General features: G+C 49.3%; 1 protein-coding gene across 1 annotated transcript in view; it reads left to right on the forward strand.

The window, feature by feature from the left end:
- The window catches only part of Dnai2 (dynein axonemal intermediate chain 2), a 32433-nt gene extending 12135 nt beyond the window's left edge, over window positions 1–20298 (forward strand). Inside the window, exons 6-13 of the mRNA XM_057775983.1 lie at window positions 1278–1391; window positions 6170–6309; window positions 8264–8386; window positions 13864–14087; window positions 15143–15278; window positions 16125–16271; window positions 17257–17484; window positions 19679–20298. Coding sequence (XP_057631966.1) covers window positions 1278–1391; window positions 6170–6309; window positions 8264–8386; window positions 13864–14087; window positions 15143–15278; window positions 16125–16271; window positions 17257–17484; window positions 19679–19792 — 1226 coding nt within the window. The 3' untranslated portion in view covers window positions 19793–20298. The remainder of the gene's footprint in view (window positions 1–1277; window positions 1392–6169; window positions 6310–8263; window positions 8387–13863; window positions 14088–15142; window positions 15279–16124; window positions 16272–17256; window positions 17485–19678) is intronic.
- Window positions 20299–20682: the final 384 nt, after the last annotated feature.

Here is a 20682-nt window from a genome sequence, read left to right on the forward strand (position 1 = left end):
CCATAGCAAAAGGATTACTACTTGACCAATCAGGGGCCCAAGCAGAGGGAAACTATCCCGCCTTTCCTGACACTTGCCTTTTATTCATGGCAGATGATGACAGACCATTTTCTACAGGCGGCAAATGTGTAGGCACAACTCAGAACTGGCACCCACTCCTTTAGGCAGCTCATCGAATTTTGACCGCTGCCTTCACCCAGGTGACTCCATGGAGTTTCAACCCTGGTCCTCCAACCTGGGTGGAGGACATTGACAGAGTAGATTTTTTGAAAAGAGTAGATATTGTTTGTGGGCAGGACGCATGTGTCATGGTGCACATCTGGAGGTCAGACGACCACTTGGTGCGGTCATTTCTCTTCCTCCTCTTTTATCTGGTCTCTGAGGACTGAACTCGGTCACATCAGGCTTGGGCAGCAAGTACCTTTAACTACTGAGCCATCTCACGAGCCCCAAGAGTAGACTTTATATAAAACCTCAGTGCCATTAATCCATGGACCCAGGGACTTGGAGCTGGCTGAAGCAGCAAAGGAACGAAGAAAAGACAAACACAGACAGACACACTGGAAAGCTGAGGCGAGCGGTCTGGACTCTCGCCTGCAATATTGAGGAAGTGCGGTCTTTGTGGTATAGAGTTGAACAGAAACGTGGGGCTATTACACACAGCTGAACAAGGGTATGGGGTTAGCATGTACAGATAAACAAAGAGGTAGGGTCATTGTACGCAGCCAAACCAAGGAGGCAGGTTGAGGGAATCTCGGTAGGGGCCATCTCTGTAGGCGAGCTGTCTTCAGTTTGTAAGTATCTATCTGGCGAGGAGAAAGCTATGGTAGATATTCTCTGCACGCTCTGTCCACACTCATTCTAAGTCAGCTGAGGGAAGCGGTACCATTTCCCTCTGGGCCTCCCCTCTCCCCACCACATGGGATGGGGGTGGAGTCTTCCTCCCTGGGGTTCTTGGCATGAATATGCCTGTGTCAACAACACACACACACACACACACGCACACACACACACACATGCACATACACTCACTCAGGATTTCACTCACTCAAACGTCCTTTACTCCTTCCGCCTTAGGATAAAAATTTCATTACCAAACCTAGGAAATGGATTAGAGCTGAAATTTAATATACGAACACACACCCCAATCCTGATTCTCTGCCCCCAAATAAAGGTACTAGCCAAGATTCAGGCAAAAGAGCCCATCGGCTGAACTGGTCGGCCCTGCCCTTTCTCTGTGTTGGCCTAATGGATTTTTTTTTTCTCCTTTGTTTTAGAAAACCCCAACAGACCTGAAATTGCCCTGAAACCATCTTCTCCTCTTGTCACCCTGGAGTACAACCCCAAGGATTCCCACGTGCTCCTAGGGGGTTGCTACAATGGGCAGATAGGTAAGGAGACCCCCCCTTGCCCCCACCAGCAGCCAGGCAGGATGTCGCTAACCCACAGGCCACCAGGGCTCAGCCTGGACTTAGCAGGCGGACCACCCGGGGAGCTAACACTGCAGTCCCCTGGGAGTCAAGGTTTGCTGACACTTTGGTCTAGTCGCCGGTCATACTCATTCAGGTAAGTCTAACACTAACTAGCAGGCAGTAAGAAGGTTTGAGAAATTATAATGCAGGTCAGGGAGACTGTTGTCTTTAACAAGATCTCAATTAATTGATTTTACCAATAAAGACTTGGGAGCCAAATGCCGGGATGAACGCCTGCTAATTCAGAGAGGAAAAAGCATCCTTCTCAGTGGAAGCTCCCGTCTTCTCCAACCAGACTTCTCAGACTGTCCCCCTTTTACTTCCTGTGCGCCTCTCTATCCATCCTCTTGACTCCCTCTTACTCTCTATGGTTTTTTCTTAATAATCCCATGTTCACTTCCTATCAACTGGTTGCTTGCTTCGCCTCTTGACCTACGGTCGGCTTTATTTAATCGTGTTTACAATATTCAAGCAGAAAGCTCTTGGACTAAGGGTGTGTGCTAGGGTCAAGCCACACCACAACTCCAAACAGGTTTTTCCAGTAAATAATGCAATCTCAGGGCTCCCAGCGTGATCAAATATCTGGCAACCGTTGGCTCCATTGGTCAAGGTGCCTGTCCCTAAGTCTGATGACCTGAGCTGACCTGTGTGGTCCACATGGTGGACGGAGACCAGTTGTCCTTTGACCTTCACATGTGTGCTACGACACATGTACCCACACACGTATACTTGCATAATAAATAAATAAATAAATAAATAAATAAATAAAGTGTAGGGGTTTTGCTTGGTTGGTTGGTTTTTGGTTTTTCTGTGTAGCACTGGTCGTCCTGGAACTTGCTTTGTAGACCAGGCTGGCCTGGAACTCAGAGATTCACCTACCTCTGCCTCCTGGTTGCTGGGACTAAAGGAGTGAGACATCACTGCCCCAGCAAATCTAGTTTTTGTTGTTGTTGTTTTAAAGCTCAAATAAACTCAAGGACCAGGGTTGGTCATGGAGGAATGTGAGGACCATCGTGGAGTCGGTCCCGTCTAGGGAGAGGGGTCTGGAAAATTACGTGGAATGAGCGTGGATGACGCTGGGTTTGCACATGCCGTCAGGAAGCGTAGCCTCCTGTGTTAGCTACAGCTCCTATTGCTGTGATACAGCATCCCAGGGGAGAGACAGACCAGGGGAGAGAAGGGTAGAAAGGTTCCCAAGGGAGCAGTCCATCATGCGGTGGGGTGGGGTGGGATGGGGGGAGAGCATGGCAGTTGGAGTGAGCTGGTCCCTGGTGGGGGAGGAGCTTGCAAAAGGGGCTTCTCATGGTGGGCCCACCAGAAAGCAGAGGGTTCTGGCATTAAATAAGGCTGTCCCCCACTACAACACACTTCCTCCAGCTAGGTTCCACATAAACACCTGGGGATGTCTATTTATTTATGGAGGGGGAGAGATTCCTTTTCCTAAAGTCCCAATGATAAACCGAGACACAATCTGGAACATGTATCGGGCTTCCTTAAGGAGCACAGGATTTCCTACAGGGGTTTGGGTGCTCTGTGCTCTTTCTCCCAACAAGCCCCACCTGGAAAGCTGTTACCCAGCGGGATGAGAACTTCCCCCGTAGCTTCATAAGGAAAGCCATATGTCCCTGCCATATTATCCACTGTCTGAGCCATGAGCACCGCAGCCAAGCTGCTGCCATGACTTATTCAGCAACCCTCCTCGCTCATTATTCATGACCCCTTTCATACTGGCTCAGATCAGCTCAGCCCTGGGGTCCTGCTCCCATAGCAAGAAGACTCCAGCTGTGACATCAGGATCACAGTGCGCATCCTGGGGCACTGCTTTATAGAGCAAGTTCGTCTTGAAACATTTCTGGGCCAGGCCAGGCCAGGCCAGGCAAGGGTCAACAGCCTCGGACCTGGGGACTACTGGGTCAAAGCTGATGGGCAAGTAAGTATGGCCCTTGGTTTACAAAATCATCTTTCCCAGAAATGGCTCTTGAGTAAGTATGTGGGCACTTGATGCCCTCAGGAGGAAGGGAAAGCCAGACACTGCAGGGCAGGAAGCAGGAAGGCTATATCCCTTTGTTGGCAAAGCACGAAGGCGTTTGTGTGTGTGTGTGGGGGGGGGGGTTCACAGTAGAAACCTGAGCATGCCTGTGAGTTTTCTTTCTTTTTTTTCTTTCTTTTTAATTTTATGTGCATTGGTGTTTTGCCTGTGTGTATGTCTTTGTGAGGGTGTTGGATATTCCGGAACTGGAGTTCAGACAGTTGTCAGTTGCTGTGCAGGTGCTGGGAATTGAACCCAGGTCCTCTGGAAGAGCAGCCAATGCTCTTAATCTCTGAGCCATCTCTCCAGCCCTATTTCTTTTCTTTTTAAAAACTTCTTTTAGGAGTTTTTGTTTGTTTGTTTTTTGGTGTGTGTGTGTGTGTGTGTGTGTGTGTGTGTGTGTGTGTGTGTGTTGGGGGGATGTCAGAGGAGGCCAGAAGAGGGCGTCAGATCCCCTGGAGCTGGATACAGGAATTGTGAGTTGTCCATTGTGGGTTCTAGGCACCAAGATCCATCTCTGCTAGAGCAACAAATGCTCCTAGCCACTGGGCCATCTTCCAGCCCTGTCATTCTTATCATTTAAAATGTTGTCCATATGTGTGTGTCTCTGTGTGGGTACACACACCTGCATGCAGGCACCTGCAGGAGGTCCATGTGTGTTTGTCTCTGATGTGGAAGCTGAGAACAGAACTCTGGTCCTCTGTAAGAACAGCAAACATTCTTAACCAATGAGCCATGTCTCCAGGCCTCTTTTTTAACTTTTTAAAATATATTTATTTATTCATTATGTATACAATATTCTGTCTGCATTTCTTTTTTAAATTTTAACTTACATTTTAAAAATGTGTTATGCTGGAGGGTGTGGTAGTTTGGATATCATTGGCCCCCATAATCTCGGGGAGTGGCACCATTAGGAGGTGTGGCCTTGTTGGAGTGGGTGTGGCCTTATTGGAGGAAGTGTGTCACTGTCGGGCGGGCTTTGAGGTTTCTTATGCTCAGGATACTGCCCAGTGTTCAGTTGACTTCCTGTTGCCTGCAAGATGCAGCAGGCTCAGCTCCAGCAACCATGTCTGCCTGCATACTGCCATGCTCCCCACCATGATGATAATGGACTGAACCTCTGAAACTATAAACAGGCCACCCCAGTTCATTGTTTTTTTGTAAGAGTTGCCATGGTCATAGTGTCTCTTCACAGCAATAGAAATCCAACTAAGAGGGATACATGTATAGCACGCATGCCCGTAGAGATCAGAGGACAACTGGACGGAGGTGGTTCTTTACTCCTGTGCGGATCTCAGGGGTTAAACTCAGGTTATCAGGCTGTAATGGGCTCCTCTCCCTGAGGAGCTGTCCCACCAGCCCTTTGTTTATTACCATTCATTATTAATTCTCTTTAGATTTATTTATTTTGTGGACCATGTGTTTGTCTAGTTAAAAGGTAACGGATCCCCTGGAACTGGATTCACAGATGGTTGTGAGCTCCCAGGTGGGTTCGGGAAATCAAGCCCAGGTCTTCAGGCTTTGTGATAAGACGCTTTACCCATAGAACCATCTCTCCAGCCGCCCCTCTGTGAGCTTCTTGCAGCACAGTGTCCATGCAGCAGGGTGCTCTGCTCACATTCCAACCTCGGGGCCTCTGCTTGTGTCTCCCCTGCCTTGGATCCTTTCTTCACCCCCTTTGTTTGACTGGCCCTACCCTCCACCTTAGCTCTCTGCCACCTTCCCCTGCTGATCTTCCCTGACCCGCCCACCTTCTGTACCTCCCTCCCATCCCTGCCCTCCCATCCCCGCTCCTGCCTCTCCCAGTACCAACCCTGGTCCACTCCCGAGAGCTTCACCAGGGCGTAGAAAGGTCTCAGAACATGGCTGGACACAATGGAATGAATGAAGCCTGAACTCCAGGAGTCTCTGCATAGATTGTGTGGGACTGGTAGAGAGTGTAGGCTGGTTTGAATGTTTGAATGTAGCCCTGGTTCTCAAATTCCAAACTCAGAGAAACAACATTCCTCCAGCTCAGTTCCTTACTGGGGAAGGAATCCCATCACACACACACACACACACCCCAAACACAGCTCTCGCCTCAAAAGGAAACGAGAGACAGTTCTAGAGTTAAACATGAATGACCGTGGTCTGGAAACATGGATGGGTTACAGCAGATACTAAGTAACAATGTGACAATGGTTTCCCGAAGTTCTTAGAGGCTCAACCGAAAACCACTAACCACTGTTTTTTTCAGAGGCAGTGGCAGAGCCATGGGTGACAGCTCAAGTCTGTAAGCCCAGCACTCCTGAGGCACAGACAGGAGACTCAGTAGTTCAAGGCCATCCTTAGCTATAGAGGGAGGCCAGCCTGTCTCAAGGAACCAAAACCAAAGCAAATGAACACCCACCTCCCACAGCCAAATATCAGTGAAAATAACAGGCAGGTGGGTTATAACAGTCCAGGAAGGCCTCACACGCTATCTGATGGCATTTTCTTCTGACTTATTTATTTTGAGACAAAATCTCACTATGTAGCCCTGGCTATTCCGGAACTCACTATATAGACCAGGCTGACCTCAAACTCAAGAGTTTCAACTCTCCTCGGTCACAGAAAAGCCTTCCTGCAGGCTTGGTCAGTTTGCTCTCCTGGGAACTTCAGTTCACAGCTTCCTCTTCTCCCCTGCCAGCCTGCTGGGACACCCGGAAGGGCAGCCTGGTGGCAGAGCTGTCCACCATCGAGTTCAGCCACCGAGACCCAGTGTATGGCACCATCTGGTTGCAGTCAAAGACAGGCACCGAATGCTTCTCAGCATCCACGGATGGGCAGGTACCACCTGGCTGGACCCTGGAGAGGAGGGCCCATGAGACGCATCCAGAGAACAGTGCCTTGCATTTTGCTTTCCATCATTGCTTGATTGTGCAATGCCGGGGCTGGAATCCAGGGTCTTGTGCAGGGGAGGTGTTCTACACTTGAGCTACATCTCCTGCCCTCTCCTTTTAAAAAAGAAATGGGGGAGAAAGGAAGGAAAGGAGAGAAAAAAAGAAAGGCAGAAAGGAAGGAAGGAAGGAAGGAAGGAAGGAAGGAAGGAAGGAAGGAAGGAAGGAAGGAAGAGTAAGGACGAGAAAGGAAGGGAGAAAGGGAGGGAGAAGGGAAAAGGAAAAGAAAAAGAAAGACAGACAGAAAGAGAAAGAAAGAAAAGAAAGGAAGGAAGGAAGGAAGGAAGGAAGAAAGAAAGAAAGAAAGAAAGAAAGAAAGAAAGAAAGAAAGAAAAAGAAAAACAGACAGACAACTTGTTTGGGGCAATAGTGTGTGTCAAGGTGCCTATGTGGGTACCAGAGATCAAATTCAGGTCTTCAGGCTTGGAGCAAGCACCTTTACCTGCTGAGCCATCTCATGGCCCTAAATTCTCTCCCTTTAACACTGAATAGTAAACAATTCCAAAGAGGCAAGGGCAGTCTCTGAGATGCCTCCTCTAACCACAGACTCCTAGTCCCTCCCTCCGTGTGTCAGTTTTCTGTGTCTGCCCTGAGAGATGCTCTCTGTGTAGTCAAGCAAACACCCATCTCTCTCTGTTCTTCCTCCCCGATCTTTTTTTCTTTCTTTTTTTGTTTGTTTGTTTTTTTGTTTTTTTTTTCTTTGAGACAGGGTCTCTCTGTGTAGCTCTGGCTGTCCTGAAACTCACTCTGTAGACCAGGCTGGTCTTGGACTCAAGAGATCCATGTGCCTCTGCCTCCCGAGCACTGGGATTAAAGGGGTGCACCAGCACCACTGCCCGGCCCTCCTCCCCCATCTTGCACACTTTATACCCATCTGCACTCTGCTGTGTTCCCTGAGCCTCCTCAGCAGCCCCTTCAGATTTTATGAAGCATGATTCTGTGCCTGGTGGTTGCTTAGTGTCAGTTTATTGTGATTTGTTTAAGATTTTACATCTTAGCCGGGCGGTGGTGGCGCACGCCTTTAATCCCAGCACTTGGGAGGCAGAGGCAGGCGGATCTCTGTGAGTTCGAGACCAGCCTGGTCTACAAGAGCTAGTTCCAGGACAGGCTCCAAAACCACAGAGAAACCCTGTCTCGAAAAACCAAAAAAATAAATAAATTAATTAATTTAAAAAAAAGATTTTACATCTTGTTAGCGTCAAAAAAGGAATAGTGAGAAGTGTGTGTTTGTGCCCACATCTCTGTACACGTACACAGGCAAATCTATAGTGTATAGTGCTGGCAGTGAGAATGCTAGCCTCTTTTAGTTGTTGCTGGTGGTGGTGGTTTTTGTTTTTTTGTTTTTTTTAAAATGTATATACTGTTCTGCCTACATGTATGCCTGCAGGTCAGAAGAGAGCACCAGATTTCATTACAGATGATTGCGAGCTACCATGTGGTTGCTGGGAATTGAACTCAGGCCCTCTGGGAGAGCAGCCAGTGCTCTTAACCTCTGAGCCATCTCTCTAGCCCTGCTTTGGTTGCTTTTGTTTTGTTTTGAGATTGGGTCCCATGTAGCTCAGGTTGGCCACAAACTGCTGAGCTTACTGCCTCCACCTCCTTGATGTTAGGATTACAGGCACATATCACCATGCCTGGGTCCCATTTTCATCTTGCTAGATATTGCTATGTGGGGGAGGGGAGCGGGGACCGGTCTTGTACCGGCATCTGAATTGTATAGAGTTTGCTTTTGTGTGTCTTAACAAATATGTCTGTCCTCGTTAGCACCACATCCTTTGAGGCCCTGATTGGTTTGGGAGGCACAAGTCAGGGTCCTCAAGGTCTCAGTCGCCTTTCCATGCCAGGTCATGTGGTGGGACATCCGCAAGATCAGCGAGCCCACCGAGGTGGTCATCATGGACATCTCCAGAAAGGAACAGCTGGAGAACGCCCTGGGAGCCATCTCCTTGGAGTTCGAGTCTACTTTGGTGGGTGTTTCTTGCTCTCTCTTCCTCATCCTCACTTGTGGGACTGTGAGCTGACCGGGCTGGTGTAGGAGATTAGGGAGGAGGACCCTTCCGGAGTCAGCCTTACTCCATGCGGAGACTTTACCGAAATGTTCCAGCAGGGGGCAGCAGAGCACCACCACGAAGGCCGCCACTCTCACAGGCTTGAGGCTGGCCTTTCTGAGCAGAGGCAAACTTTAAAACCAGAAAAGCACAGTTTCAGGGGAAGGTCGCTGGCCAGGACCAGTATACACACTGCTTCGACGTCATTTGAGGCCTTCTACAGGGGAAGAAAGAAGTGTTGGAGAAGGAAGGAGTAGCAGAGGAGCCTGGGAAAACAGAACACAGACAGGGTTGGCAATTCTCAAATGCCAAGAGACCCCAGAAGCAGGGAACGGTGGAACATGCCTGTAATCCCAGCACTTGTGAGCTGGAGGCAGAAAGATCAGGGGTTCAAGGTCATGCATAGCAAATTTGAGGTCCTGTTTTTGTTTTTTGTTTTTTTTTTTTTTTTTTTTTTTTTTTTTTTTTTTTTTTGGGCGGGGGGGTTCGAGACAGGGTTTCTTTGTAGCTTTGGTGCCGGTCCCGGAACTAGCTCTTGTAGACCAGGCTGGCCTCGAACTCCCAGAGATCTGCCTGCCTCTGCCTCCCAAGTGCTGGGATTAAAGGCGTGCGCCACCACCGCCCGGCTGGTCCTGTTTTTTTTTAAAAAGGCAAAACAACAACAAAACAGAAACAAGAGGCTGGCAAAGAGGGTTCAGTGGGTAAAAGCATTTAATGCACAAACCTGAGGACCCGAGTTCAATTCCTGGATCCCGCTATGGAAGGAAACTGACTCCCGGATATTGTCCTCTGACCTCTATGTATACATAGGATACCATGGTGTGCATGTACACACATGTCCCCCCACACATAATCTTGATAATGATAAATACAAATTTAAAAACTAGCCAGGTGCTGGAGAGATGGCTCAGTGGTTAAGATCACTGACTGATCCTCCAGAGGACCAGGATTCAATTCCCAGCACGCACATGGCAGCTCACAGCTGTCTGTAAATCCAGTTCCTGGGCAAACTGACACCTTCACACCATTGCACATAAAATAAAGTCAAATAAATCATAAAAAATAGAAAGTATAAAAACTCACTAGGTGGTAATGGTGGTGCACACCTTTCATCTCAGCACTGAGGAGGCAGAGGCAGGTGGATCTCTGTGAGTTCGAGCCAGCCTGATCTACAGAGCGAGTTCCAGGAAAGTCACGGCTACACAGAGAAAAAATAATACTAAATAATAATACTAAAGCCGGGCGATGGTGGCGCACGCCTTTAATCCCAGCACTTGGGAGGCAGAGGCAGGCGGATCTCTGTGAGTTCGAGACCAGCCTGGTCTACAAGAGCTAGTTCCAGGACAGGCTCCAAAACTACAGAGAAACCCTGTCTTGAAAAAGGAAAAAAAAAAAAAAAAAAAAAAAAAACTCAAAGTTGAAGCCAGAAGCAGAAGAATCATTGAAAATTTGAGAGTTCTAGGTCAGCCAGAAATACATAATAAGACTATGTTTCAAACATACAAAACCAATAAAATAAAAGCACAAAGCTTGAAGTTTAACAGAGCAGTCGGAGTGAACACTCAGTAAAGAAGGCAGGAAAACCACGGTTCCAGGTAGTTGCTGGCATGGACCGGTCCTTCCTCTACATCTTGCTGAGGTTCTGGTTTGTTGACCCCCTCCCCCCCGTGCCTTGGGGGTGTCACTGTTTGCTTAGGCTCCTGTCCCATCAATCCTAGGACCTTGGGTGGCTCTGATCTCACACCTGCCCTGAGGATCCTCAGACACTGGCCAGAGTTCAAGGCTGGGGTGATAAGGCGGAAGGCAAGCCTACTGCCCTGCCACCACGGCATAGGAGGAGCCCCTGAATTCAGAGCCTATCTGGGAGGGTTAGTAAGACACTGTGTCCCAAAGCTGGGATTTCTAGGCCACGTGCTATGTGCAATGTCCCCTCTTCTCCGTGCTCGTCTCTGAGTACGCAGCCTTTGCCAGACACGGGCAGCCGCCATGCTCCTTTGAGATCTTGATTTTATCCCCGCTTCCCCATAGTCAAGAGGACTCTTGGTGACAGTAAACTGAGTGACCTGGCACATGGTAAAGCTGGAATCTGAGCCCCCCAGCTCTGATCCTATCTCCACCCCAATGTGACGTCTGAGGCAAACAGGCTGGGCAGCTTGTCCCTGGCCACTTACAGGTACCCTGTAGCTGGCTTAATAACTTGCTTCTCAGAACCCCCCAAATTTGGTCTTTTTATCCGATGCCCAACTTAGTAGCTCAGTTTGTTCTCTCTCTTTCTTTCTCTCTCTCTCTCTGACTCTCCTGAATACTGAACCTGGGCTCAACATTTTAACACTAAGCCATCTTCTATGCTATGCATGTTTTAAAATTTTTTGTAAAAACTCATACAATTACCACCTACACTCTCGCCCCCCTATACCCCCGACTCTTTCGAGACAGGGTTTCTCTGTGTAGCCCTGGCTAGCCTTGAACTCAGAGATTCACCTACTTCTGCCTCCTGAGTGCAGGGATCAAAAGCAGGCGCCCCCACTGCCAGCTCCTCCTCTCTTAACTCTTTATTATTCTTCATTTATTTTAAAGATTTATTTTTGTGTGTGAGTTTTCTGCCTGCATTTGTGTGTGTCACATACAATCCTCATACCTGAAGAGGGTACCCCGAAACTAGTGTCATAGATGTTTGTGAGCCACCATGTCCACACCAGGAGTCGAACCTGGGTCCTTTGCAAGAGCAACAAGGGCTCTTAACTGCTGAGCCATCACTCCAGCCCCTCTTAACTTGTTATTTTGGACAAGTTCCTTTATTCAAGGCTTGACTTGAATCTACTATTTTGCCAAAAAGAACCTTGAACTTAAAAAAGAGAGTGAGATATTACATTTTAAGTATTTATTTTTGGTGGGGGCCGTTCTTGTGAATGCCTGAGGACAACGTGTGGGAGGCAGTTCTCTCCTTTACCGTGTGAGGGGATGAACTCAAGGTGTCCAGTTTGACAGTTAGGGCCTTTATGCATTGAACCGTCTCCCAGACCCATGACCTTGAACTCGTGATACCCCTGCCTCCACCACTTAGTGCCGGGTTACAGGGGAGCCCCACAGGTGTGGTCTGGTTTAACCACCTTGAAAGGCCAATCCCGTGTGCCCCACCCAGTGTCATACAGTCATCCCCACCACGGACTCCGGAATTTCCCCGTCTCTCAAAGCTGAAGCTCTTTATAAAGATGTGACATTTTATTTACCAGTGGGACAGAAGAGACAGAGCCTGGGTGGGCAGGAGCCCTGCCTCCTATGTTACTGATAAATATGATTGTACTTCCTTGTAGCTGTGTGGGTTCTGCTGACTCACCTTTAACATGGCTCTTTCTCAAAGGAGTTGGTTATTTTTTTTTAATTTCTGGTGAAGCTGGGCTTGGTAGTTTATGCCTTAATCCTAGCACAGGCAGGCAGATTCCTGGGAGTGCAAGGCTAGTCTGGTCTACACAGCAAGTTCCGGGACAGCTAGGGATGTATAGTGAGGCCCCATTCCAAAAGAAAAAAGAGAAAGGAAGGAAGGAAGGAAGGAAGGAAGGAAGGAAGGAAGGAAGGAAGGAAGGAAAGAAGGAAGGAGGAGGAGGGAGGGAGGGAGGGAGGGAGGGAGGGAGGGAAGGAAGGAAGGAAGGAAGGAAGGAAGGAAGGAAGGAAGGAAGGAAGGAAGGAAGGAAGGAAAGAAGGAAGGGGGGAAATCCCATCAAGCCTCTTTGCCTAGTACTCATTCTGATTTTTCAAATGTTCAATGAAGCATATGCTTTCTTCCCCAATAACTAATAACTCTCCTGCCAGAACAAACATAAAACAAAACTGAAACCCCGTGCCTGTGAGAACAACAGCTCTCCATTTCCTTCTCCCTGAGACCTCATCACTCTTTCTACCTCGATGGCCTGGCGTACTCTGGGGACATCGAAGGAGAAGGGTCATACAGCAATTGTCTGCCTTGCCTTGCCTTGCCTTGCCTTGCCTTGCCTTGCCTTTCCTTTCCTTTCCTTTCCTTTCCTTTCCTTTCCTTTCCTTTCCTTTCCTTTCCTTTCCTTTCCTTCTCCTTTTTTAAAGCAGGGTCTCATTTAGTCCAGGTTGGCCTCAAGCTAAGTATTTGAGGGTAACCTGAAACTTCTGCTCTGCCTCCCCTCCTGACTGCAGAATTTCAGGAATGCACCACACGCCCACTGTGCAAGGTCGGAACTGGGGTTCCACGCCTGCCAGACAAGCTCCCTACCAACTGAGCTGCTTTCCTGGTCCTTTTCTTATTTTGTTTTTAATTTTATTTTTAAAAGTTCACTTTAATTTTCTGTGTGAGTGTGTGTGTGTCTGTGTGTGTGTCTGTGTGTCTGTGCTTGCACGTGCACCCATGCCCTGGTGCACATATGTGTAATGTACCTGTGAAGTTAGGGCTCAGAGACAACTCAGCTTGCAGGATCTGGTTCTCCCCTTGCACTGCTGGTCCTGGGAACCAAGCTCAGGCTGTCAGGTTTGGCAGCGAATGCTGTTGGTCACATCTCCGGTTCCTGATTGGTTGGTTGTTTTGTTTGTTTGTTTGTTTGTTTGGAGACAGAACTTTACCCCAAATGGTGCCACAAGTTTCCAGGCTTGGTGGGAGGGAGGAGGCACCTTGCACAGAGAGACATCTCCTGGAGTTCACAGACGGAGGTGGGGGACTTGCATCACTGACCACCTGTTGGCTTTCTGAGTGATGTCTGGCACCTGTCTGAGTTCACAGTGACATCCAGACTAGATAGTGTCCCTGTGGTGCCAGAGAAGGTTTCTGCACGATCAGAGCCACGCTGTGTCCACGCTGGGCCTTCTTCATTCCACACATAAACAAATATCCAAAATCCTTACAACAGAATGCTGACTGGGGAGGTGGCTTCGTGGCTAAAGCACCTACTATCCTTTAACTCCCGTGCTGTGGGGAAACGGAGACAGGAGGATGACTGGGGCCTGCTGGCTGCCAGCCGATCTAAAAAACAAGAACCCTAAGTTCAGTGAGAGATCCTGCCTCAAAAGAATAAGGCAGAGAGAGAGATAGACACCCAAAGCTTCCTTTGGATTCTATACACCTACACACACAAAAGTGCATTCAACACACACATATTCCCTCTCTCTCTCTCTCTCTCTCTCTCTCTCTCTCTTCTCTTCTCTTCTCTTCTCTCTGCATAGTGTGCATTGATGCCTGTGGAGGGGCCTCCTAATGACCCTCTGGAGACCAGACCAGCCAAGGAAGCCCTTATTAAGCCAGGAATACTCCCAAAGAGGCTGGGAAGCAGGATGGGACTCAGCCTGATCAGAGCTGAAACAGACAGCAGGCCACATGGGTCCAGCCTAGAGCCCAGGTCTCATGACACCTTTTTGTCTTTTGTTTGTCCCCTCCACAGCCAACCAAGTTCATGGTGGGCACCGAGCAGGGCATCGTTATCTCCTGCAACCGCAAGGCCAAGACATCAGCCGAGAAGATCGTCTGTACCTTCTCAGGCCACCACGGCCCCGTCTACGCCCTCCAGAGAAACCCCTTCTACCCAAAGAACTTCCTGACTGTTGGTGACTGGACAGCCCGCATATGGTCTGAGGACAGTCGGGAGTCGTCTATCATGTGGACCAGGTAAGAAAGGGTCACAGAAGAGCAGAGGGGACACAGCGGTCCACTTCAGACACTTGGTATGGTAGCTCGTGCCTGTTATCCCAGCACTCACCCCTGATGTCCTCCTCTCCTTATTCTCTCGCTCCTCCTCTTCCTCGGTTCTCCTATTTATCCTCAATGCCTACCAGCTTGTCCTTCCTCCTGTCTCGCTGTTGGCCGTTCAGCTCTTTACTAGACCATCAGGTGTTTAGACAGGCAAAGAATCACAGCTTCACAGAGTTAAGCAAACGTAACATAAACAAAACAAACAGCTTAAGATAATATTCCCCAACAATTGAACCTCAGCTCTACCTCTTTGGAGGAGGGAGAATGGGTTCAGAATAAAACTCAGAGAGAAAGAGAGGGGGGGGGAGGAGAGAAGAACGAGAGAATTTTAAAAATATTCCACCTGCTTTGATCCACTTTGAGGAATGAATCTTTGTTTGGCCTGGTCAGATACCACAGTGGATGAAGGTACTTGCTACCAAGCCAGACAGCCTGTGTTTCCTTCCCAGAATCCTCTTAGGGGAAGGAGAAAATGACTACTGCAAGTTGTCCTCTGCCCTCCACATGTCTGCCGTGACATGAATGCACCTGCACACATGCAAACACACACATAAAAATGTATGTCTTTAAAATCATTCAAAGTATTTCCTGTTCACCAGACAAGCTTTTGAAGATCCAAACAAGGACCAGGAGGAAATAGAGCCAACTCCCATCTCAGAGTTGTGGACTTTACTGGGTGTGTTCTTCCTGGGACCCCATGGCGGATCCCAGTTCTAGTAGGTCTGACAGTGAGAAACACTGAGGCCCAGCCAGCCCGTGGGGAACAGCCACACCCCCAGGTCCCTGCAAAGTTCAGCCTGAGACCCACAGATGAGTGAGGCTGGCATTCTAGAGGTCAGGCCCAAGAAAGAACTTCCTACCCAGAAGGACTCAGAGGCCCTGGGTCCTGGGAGAACCTCAGTGAGGAGCTGTAAGCAGCCTCAGCCCTCCCTCCCCCACACAGGCTCTGACTCCGACCGTGGCTCCTACAGGTACCACATGGCTTACCTCTCTGATGGAGCCTGGAGCCCCGTGAGACCAGCCGTTTTCTTCACTACCAAGATGGATGGGACCCTGGACATCTGGGACCTGGTGTTCAAGCAGTGTGACCCTGCCCTCAGCCTGAAGGTCACATGTCCCCCTCCCACTGGGGTTCTCCCTAGATGGGTCCAGGGTAGGGGGGCATGTATATGTGTCTTGTTGCTGCTGCTCCTGGGTAGATGCCTTTGGACAGAGTCTCTCTGGATAATCTGATTTCTGCCCAGCTGCACTCTGGTCTTGGGAGCATGGGTTCCTGAAAAAGGGAGGGGCCAGGGGACTTAACAGCTGTGCTGATGTTGAAGAATTGCCCCAGGGAATTTAACCAGAAGGGAAGGACTAGAGGTGCCAGTCAGTGGCAAGGTACTTGCTTTGTCTCTGTCAAGTCTGAGTTCCATGCCAGGACCACAAGAAACAAGTTTATTCAGTTGGTAGGACTCTTGTCTAGTGTGCACAAGGGCCTGGGTTCTGTCTAGCACTGCAGAAACCAGGTACAGCGGTGCAGCCAGAGGATCGGAAGTTGAAGGTCATTCTTGTCTAAGTAGTGAATTCAAGACCAACCCGGGCTGCATGACTCAAACAATAAAACAGGGGCGATCTTAAGAGAAAAACATTTTCTGCCCTCCCCAGTGGTGATCCTTATACTCAGACCCCTCTACTCAGATTCTCTGCGGCTCCCCCATCACCCTGTATTAGCAGATTGCAGCTGAGCCCCACTGGCTGGGGCCACGGAAGGCCAGGGAGCTTAGCGATCCACAGCAGGAATAGAGCTAGACCAAGAATGAGGCTGGAGAGCATGGTCTTGGCAGCAAGTGAACCTCATCCACCGTGGAAGGGTGTATGACTGGGGGTGTTCCAACAGGGCCAGATATTAGGGTGTGTGTGACTTTGGTTTTCTTTCCCACCCTACCTGGTTCTGCTGACCCCCTTCAACAGGTGTGTGATGAGGCCCTCTTCTGCCTCCGGGTTCAGGACACGGGGTGTCTCATCGCCTGTGGCTCCCAGCTCGGAACGACCACTCTGCTGGAGGTCTCCAGCAGTCTCTCCACCCTGCAGAGGAACGAGAAGAACATAGCATCTTCCGTGAGTGCCAGGGCAGGGCCCACTCTGTACACATCCTGACCTGGCTTGTCACGTAGAGACCCAAGGCAGGAGAAACGGGTTGCCAGGGTTGGCGAGGGCAGCATGGCGTCACCAAACTGTCGGTCTGCCCTAGCTCCGCTGCTAGCATTCAGTAGTCTTGGCCAGGTCACCCGGCATGCCCAGGTTTTAGCTTCTCGGCTGTAAATCAAAGTGGTTTGATGGTAGAACAATGGGACTTCTTGGCAGCAGAGCCTCTCCGCTGAAGGCTTAGCAGTCGCCCACAGAGACAACAAAGGAAGTGACCTGCCTGATGATAGAGCCACTGAGATCCAGCACTACCCCTCTCCCTACCCTAGGCTCGTTCCCCAGCAGTATGGGGGACACTGGGATTGAAGGTTTTTTCCAGAAAGGGTTTCTCTAGCTGTCCTGGAACTAGCTCTTGTAGACCAGGCTGGCCTCGAACTCACAGAGATCCACCTGCTTCTGCCTCCTGAGTGTTGGGTTTAAAGGTGTGCGCCACCAGATCTGGCTTAGTTGTTCATTCATTTTTTTCCAGTGCATGAGTATAAATAAACAAAAGCAAGTGTGCAAAGTTCACATAATCCAAGATGTATTTTCAGTTACAGATTTACTTGATGTGTAAGTATTGCTGATATCTTTTTAATTTCACAGGGAATAGTTCAATACTAATAAATCTCTCACCTCTGGCAGAGATTTTATTTTTAGACAATGTTTTGCAAAGTAGTCCATATTGTCAAACTTTCTTTAAGACCATCAGCTCCCCAAATAGTGACATGGAGATTTTTTTAAATAATTTATCTAATTTTATTTTATGTGCATTTGTGTGAGGGTGTCAGGTCCCCTGGAACAGTAGTTCACAGACAATTGTGAGCTGTCATGTGGGTGCTAGGAATTGAAAGAGGGTCCTCTGAAAGAGCAGTCAGTGTTCTTAAACTCTGAGCCATCTCTCCAACTTCTGCCCCAGATATTTGAACGTGAGACCCGGCGGGAAAAGATCCTGGAGGCCAGACACCGTGAGATGCGGCTGAAGGAGAAAGGCAAAGCAGAGGGCAAGGATGATGACCAGAAGGATGAGGAGATGGCCCTGAACCTTGAAGAGCTAGTTGTCAAAGCTGAAGAGGAGTTCTTCGACGTCATCTTCTCAGAGCTGAGGAGAAAGGAGGTGGAGGCATTGAAGAAGAAACCGAAGCCTGTAAGTACCTCAGCAGGGACATGGGTGGGCTGGGGTTTGCGAGAAAGCAGTGAGACCTTGAGTTCTGCCCAACTTCTGACCTTCTGGGTGACCTGGAGCCAGTAACTTTCCTGGATGGATCTTGAGTGTCCACTGGTAAGAGGGTGGACTTAGTCCGATTGCCTGAGATTTGTCTCCCAGGAGACACCAGAGAGAACATCCTGCCTCCTGCTGTCCTCTTCCTTGCCATGGTAGGGCTTGTCTTCAACATGCAAGGTGCCCCCTGAATCAGGCCCCTGAAAATCTGTAAGTGAGGGCTTTGAGGAAAGGGCTGTGACCTTTGCCATCTGTGCGCTGTTATGGCTTAACCCAACCAGGCGACAGGAGTGTGGCCTGTGACTGCTCCCCACCCCCGGCCCCAGCCCACAGCATTTTCTGCCTTTGTCCTCTGGCCTCTCATCTTTCTTCCCAGTGCCTCAGTTGCCATCTGGAAAGTGAAGAAAGCACTGTGAAGATGGTGCCTGGGGTCCAAAGACAAAGAGAAAGTGTGGAGCCCTTGTGTCTAAAAAGCACTTAGGGGAAGGGGCTGGAGAGATGGCTCAGCAGTTAAGAGCACTGACTGCTCTTCCAGAGGACCCCAGGCAACTGTCTAACTCAACTCAAGCTCCAGGGGATCTGGTGCCTTCCCCAGACCCCTGTGGACACCAGACACACATGTGGTATTCTGACATCCATGCAAGCAAAACACACATACACGCTAAAAACAAACAAAAATAAATAAATGTTTTAGTGGAGCCAACAAGATGGCTTAACCGGTAAGGGCACTAACTACAAGGCTGGTGATGATCTGAGTTGTCCCACATGGTGGAAGGGAAGAACCGGCTCCCACAAGCTGTCCTCTGACTACAACCAGGATATTGTGGAATTCAGGTCATGTGCATGATCACACACACACGCACACACTAAATAAATATAACGACTATTTAGAATGGCCTGGGATATAGCTCAGTTGTTAGAATGCTTACCTGGCATTCATAAATTCCTGGGTTCCGTCTTCAATACCAAACCACAAACCAGGTGGGATCATGACATCTGGAACACCTGTACTGTCAACACATATGTAGATCCAGGCAGGAGGGTGATGTCACAGGAGGAGGCTGTGAGACCCCCTGGAGATGGAGTTAGAGGTAGTTATGAGCCATCTGACATGGATGCTAGGAACGGAATACAGATTCTGTGTGAGAGGAGCAAGTGTTCTTAAGCACTGAGCCATCTCTCCAGCACCTCGTTTTCTCCCGCGCCTCTTTCTCTGTCTCCCTCCCACTTCTGGAGGACAGGGAGTGATTTCGTGATGTCATTTGTATACGGATAGCCCTTGGCTGAGAGCCATGCATGTGAGCGGGAGGGGAGCCCCCATTTACAGCACAGGCTGGACTAGAGTCCCGCCTCTCTGTCCCGAAGCCCGAGGCTCTTCCCATCTATTACTTCTGGTCCACCCCACCCTTCAGAAAGCAAAGGTTACAGTGCCAGGGGGTCAAGAGGCTTGTTTGGCATCCTACATCCTGAAAAGCTTTCCTTACAAAGCTTAAACATTCTAAATGATGCTGAACTGGAGAAGGTGTTGAGGTTCACAGACTCAGCTCCTCTTTGCCCACCCCAAACCTCCTCCTCTCAAGTCTCCACAGTTAGCCTGAAACTCTGAGGGACACAGAGCATCACTCGGGAGCTAGGAAAGATAATTCATCCTGTAACCCAAGCACTGCAGGGACCCCGGGAGGGAAAATCCACAATTTGAGGCCAGGCTCTGTTATACTGCAAGAATTGGTCTCAGAAGAATGAAAGCGGGGAGGGCCTACCCATGATGGAAGCGTTTCTATACGCTATCTCCACTCACCCTTATCTCTTAAGGCCAGCCGTGAGGGTGTCATGCCTACATCACAGGTGAGAGTAGCAAGGTGCTCCATGTGGAGGAGGCTCAAGGTAACCTACTCTGCAAGCGGCAGAAACCTGGCTCTTAGATTCCCAAGGTCTTGCCTGCCTTCTCCATTCCATGGCTCTGAGCACTGGCTGGGCCAGCTTGGAGTGAGCACCATCGGTGCCTAGGGACTTCCTCTCTGGGCTCCCAGCAGCTCCCTGCCCTTGGTCTTCGGGGTTTTACCTCTGGGGAATAGGGAGGGCCTGCCCCTCACCAACATTTCTGTTTCTGCTTCAAAAGAAAAAGCGAAGTGTAGAGACAGAGGGCGGAGAGGAGCTGTTGGAAGAAAATGTCGAGGAGGAGGAAGCCCCCGAAGAAGCCGGTGAAGAGAAAGAGGAGGAGGTGTCCACCTAGGGCAGCATCGCCCAAAGTGCTGTCCCTTTGTGTCCCTTGCGAGCCTTCTTCTTGATGCCACCTCCTCTGACAAGGGAAAGCTGAGTTTCTTTCTTTCTTTGACAATTCTTGATGGGGACAGATCAGAGACAGTCACTGCCCCATACTGGGGCTGAGCTCTGCATACACCCCTTTTTAGTGGGGAGAAGGGATAGGGCTAGCTCCTCCGGCTTCAGCTACCCTGTGGCTCACTCCAGCTCAGGGCACACATAGCCTTGTTAGACTCTAGATATAGCCCTAGATTCTGCTTATCACAGGTTCCCTAATTAAGAGTTACTGGTGCCTTTCTCTAGAAGCTTCCAGAGCTCATCTGAGCTTGCCCCCATGGTACAGGGGCCCCAAGAGCACCTATAGAGGGGCATGTTTTTTTTTTCTCCCTCTCCACCCCCTCACCTACTTTCAAATAGGAACAGAAGTTTTGTCCCCTTCTCCAATGCCTCTCCAGGCAACCCCAGGGGGATCTTGACACGCAGCCACGTGAAGGTGGTCTATGAGAAAATAGATAGATGGACCTGGCTCTCCTTGTACATTCATGCTTTTTATTGCTATGCTTTTTATAAAAATTAAATCAGTGATAACAGCAGTCAATGTTTGTTATGAATTTCTACACTTGGGGCCCCTCATTGACCTCATATAGTTCTTCCAAAGAAGAAGGTTTGTGTTGATCAGTCCTTATTTTACCAAAGAGGAATCTGAGGCTCTAGGAGAGCTACCTGGTCACAGCTGCTGAGGCATGGAGCAGGGACAAGAGCATTAGGCTGTTGACTGTATGCCAGGTACTATGAAGAATAGTAGGCCTTTTGGGGTTAGACACTGGGCTGGGCCCCAGAACCATGGTTCCATATAGTAGT

Source organism: Chionomys nivalis, chromosome 7 (assembly GCF_950005125.1).
Source record: "Chionomys nivalis chromosome 7, mChiNiv1.1, whole genome shotgun sequence".
In the NCBI taxonomy this organism is placed as follows: Eukaryota; Metazoa; Chordata; class Mammalia; order Rodentia; family Cricetidae; genus Chionomys; species Chionomys nivalis.